At 33.9% G+C, this 1,644-nt stretch overlaps 1 protein-coding gene across 1 annotated transcript in view; it reads left to right on the top strand.

Annotated features, from left to right (window-relative positions):
- LOC111619512 overlaps positions 1 to 1,378 on the top strand; it is a 28,278-nt gene extending 26,900 nt beyond the window's left edge. Inside the window, exons 7-8 of the mRNA XM_023361243.1 lie at positions 66 to 173; positions 876 to 1,378. Of these exons, the coding sequence (XP_023217011.1) occupies positions 66 to 173; positions 876 to 1,153 (386 nt within the window). The 3' untranslated portion in view covers positions 1,154 to 1,378. The remainder of the gene's footprint in view (positions 1 to 65; positions 174 to 875) is intronic.
- Positions 1,379 to 1,644: the final 266 nt, after the last annotated feature.

Raw genomic sequence — 1,644 nt, forward strand, 5'->3', positions numbered from 1 at the left:
CTCTTTATTCTAATTAACTATATATATATATAAAGTTAATATATAAAAATGATTTATGTTTTTAGGATCGTATATATCTTATAATCATTCCTGGACTGAAACGGGTGGCTTTTGGTGTAAACCTGAACGAAGTATGCTTTCGGGTGTACTTTCGCACGCGATGAGAAAATATCGTGAGTGCTACATCGTTATTATAACATGCGAGGGTAGATCGGAGTGTAGTATCCGTTTTAGAATTAAAACGAATTGATAAAGATTTACGAAAACACTTTTATATTTTACATTTACATACCATAAGCTACTTTTCCACGTAATCATTTTGGACATCCATGTGCAAATTTTTGTATTGCAATGTACAGTACATCGCCGCCAGGGCATTCAGAAATGCATAGTGACTGCTTCCTGCAACTATTCCTTACTCACAAAGTCTTTTCCTTCGAAAATATTTTTTAGTTTTGCGAGAAGATAAATGGCTGTATAGAACAAGTCCGGGCTGTAGGATGGATGATCTAAAATTTTTCATTTAAAACTTTCGAGTTATTTTGTTTTCTCGACGAGACGAGGTCGCGCATTATAATGTAAGGAGTTGACACTATAAGACAATAAACCTCTTCTGCGATTCTGTATTAAGCTTCAATGTAACAAGACATACATCAGTATTTATCATGTCTTCTTGCGACGTGAAGTCGACAAGGAGTGGATCTTTTTCTCGTGCATTACGTTGAAAAGTAACCTATGGTATGCAAAATTTTTCATATATCTTTATTGGTTACTTTTTGATTCTAAAACGGGTATTACTTTTTGAACGACCTTCGATATATTTATTTGTTTGTTTGTTTTCTTAAATTTATTTGTCGAAATAATTGCGTATGTAGCTCAATTTCTTCCAACTTCGTTTACGATAACAAAGAGTATCAATGATAAAACAGAAATAAAAATGAATTCAAGCATACGTTCTAGAAATTGGAGAAAGAACGAAAAGGAGTTTTCTGGATATTTGAATAGATTTTTTGGTAGAGATAAGGCCGATTTGTATTTAAAATTCAATTCCTTGCAAATTGGAGACGGAGGAATTTATAGTCTGGATAATTACTATTTTGAAAATCCGGGAATTACAAGACTAATAGTTCGAGGTAAGTTTAAAGATTCTTAATACAGTATAACCATTTATTTTTTCATTTTGTCATTTTTTCCGTCCTGTGAACAACGAAAATGTTGGTTTTTGGTTTGGATTGATGGAATACGGCAACGCAGTACACGAGTAATCTACCAAGGAGAGGTGTCTCTAGAGAGACAAAGGACTTTCTATGAAAAATCAGACCACTATTTACGTTTTAGACACGTCAAGAAAACCCAGAAAACTTACGATCTCTTTGTTGGGAAATCGCGAATTTACGACAAACTACAGCGTTCAGTGATTTTTATCCATTCGGTCACTGGTGGATAAGGCCTTTTTTAATCATACCCATAGTAGGTTCGATCAGACCTATACTGAGATGACTAGGTGCGAACAGGCCATAGGGTAGTTTTGGCAAATGCCAGAAGAACCGATGCTGCAATTGACCAGTTCAGTTAAAAATTGTATACGTAAAAGTGCAATTGGTTGAAATTGCCAAGTATTATTTATATTTAAATGAAAATACT

This window comes from Centruroides sculpturatus, unplaced genomic scaffold (genome assembly GCF_000671375.1).
Source record: "Centruroides sculpturatus isolate CEXI.00-Female unplaced genomic scaffold, Cexi_2.0 scaffold185, whole genome shotgun sequence".
NCBI lineage: Eukaryota > Metazoa > Arthropoda > Arachnida > Scorpiones > Buthidae > Centruroides > Centruroides sculpturatus.